Source organism: Poecilia formosa, unplaced genomic scaffold, assembly GCF_000485575.1.
Source record: "Poecilia formosa unplaced genomic scaffold, Poecilia_formosa-5.1.2 Scaffold623, whole genome shotgun sequence".
NCBI classification, from domain to species: domain Eukaryota; kingdom Metazoa; phylum Chordata; class Actinopteri; order Cyprinodontiformes; family Poeciliidae; genus Poecilia; species Poecilia formosa.
The window spans coordinates 123,591-125,384 of record NW_006800562.1 but is presented as its reverse complement, the minus strand read 5'-3'; the positions used below and the strand labels follow the sequence as shown (position 1 = coordinate 125,384).

The following is a 1,794-nucleotide window of genomic DNA, read 5'->3' as shown; positions in this document are numbered from 1 at the left end:
ATATATATATATACACACACACACACTTCCGACTGTTTATATGACAGGTTATAAACCAGTCAACAGCAGTTACCTTATGTAAAAAAATATATCAAGGTTTCTATTTTGTAGGGTATGTGACTGAGACAGTGGAATACATTTATAGTTCATGAGTAAGGCCACGTTCAGTGCTGCTATATGGCTTCTTTGTTTGACACAGATGTGGGTTTATCCGAGTATATGTCATTTTAATTTAGTGGGTCAGTGGACCATACAAACATCTAGTATGCAGAATTTGGCTCTGCATGTAGGGCAGGGAACCTTGCTGGATAACCAAGTCTGAGGTCTTTGTTGGTCCTGGCGACTGGCAAACCATCGACCCAAACAAAAGAGGCACCACATGGGTCTGCAGAAACACTGCTGGCACTCTGATTCATTGTCTATTCCTGTAATCAAGATACAAACAGTGATGTTGGTTATTACAGACCCAAATATGAACACAGTCTTTCCATTACTTTGCCAAAATTTCACAAATTTTTTTGTGTCTTGCACTGAAGATATATTATAAACTAATAAGCCTTAATTTAAAAAGTGATTTCTTATGTATTTCTAAGGGGAAAAAAACATATGTCATTGTTTCTGACATAAGCATAAACAATGTCAGAAGTTCACATGTAAGCTCTCACCTGCTGTTTGGCAGAGTCTAACCAACTTGGTACTTGCTGGAACTTGCATGCAGCCGATACAGGGTTCCACTTCCTGTAGATATAGGAAGAGTAAGCAAAATGCATTTGCTTACATTTCATTGTGGTTGTTGAACAAAATCTCTGATTTGCAAGAGATTCAGAGTGCTACCTGCCCACTGGGGAGTGTGTATCGTTGATTGAGCTCCACCTGAGCTCTGAAGGTTTCCAGAAAGAGTTCACTCATTGTTTGGTGGATTACAACATTGGGCGAAGTTCTGATGGGAGCTCTGAGTTTTCCCCTCAAATCTGTATAGTCTGTTGAGTTAAGGCTAAAAACAGAAACAAAAAAATAACCAATTAGTCACTTAACCATTTATACAGAATTATTGAATGAATTGTGTACAAGCACATACACACACCTAATATTGAATGGTCTGACTGTAGGGTTAATGCTCTCCACCCTCAAGCTCAGGATCTCTATAGGGGAAGGTGAATCTGGGCTCAGCTGATGCTGCCTGGAATCTGTCACGGTCACATGACAATCGCTTTGTAAGGCCATGTCAATGTGATATGTGGTCACCTACAAACAGAAAAAGAGAGCCAGCGTTTTTGAATAACTGCTCTTTCTCACAGACAAGAGTCAAATGATCTTAAAATGCAATTAAAATTCCTCTATAAGACAAAGAACCTATGCATTTGAGGTAAAAGCATTATTAGCATTTGTTAGACAGAAGTTTCAAACATAATTATGGAGATCCTGGTCTTTGTTTCTGACAGCTTAATAAGCAAAGCAAAGAAAAAAGTAGCGGATGAACAAACACTGCAGAGGATCGATGAGAAAAACAGGAATAACAGAAAAACTAGAACATTTCTGAAGAAATTTAAACGGGTCCTTCCAAAGTGTGTCCATCGGTTGGAACCCAGAATTCTGATGCTAAAAATTAGCATCAATGCTAAGCTTAGCTAGCATGTAAGAAATAGCATGTGAAGTATCAATGTTATGTTGACCTGAATACCTTCAGTATGCAAACATAAGTGTGTAAGCTAAAATGATCCATAATGCTAATGTTATCCTAAGGGCTGTCACTGTTATGAGGGGTATGATAATAATAATAATAATAATAATAAT

General features: G+C 37.9%; 1 protein-coding gene across 1 annotated transcript in view; it reads right to left on the bottom strand.

The window, feature by feature from the left end:
• Nucleotides 1-74: 74 nt before the first annotated feature.
• tmem129 (transmembrane protein 129, E3 ubiquitin protein ligase) overlaps nucleotides 75-1,794 on the bottom strand; it is a 16,241-nt gene continuing 14,521 nt past the window's right edge. Inside the window, exons 4-7 of the mRNA XM_007541669.2 lie at nucleotides 1,085-1,245; nucleotides 835-994; nucleotides 666-738; nucleotides 75-425 (exon numbers count right to left, since the gene is read on the bottom strand). Coding sequence (XP_007541731.1) covers nucleotides 241-425; nucleotides 666-738; nucleotides 835-994; nucleotides 1,085-1,245 — 579 coding nt within the window. The 3' untranslated portion in view covers nucleotides 75-240. The remainder of the gene's footprint in view (nucleotides 426-665; nucleotides 739-834; nucleotides 995-1,084; nucleotides 1,246-1,794) is intronic.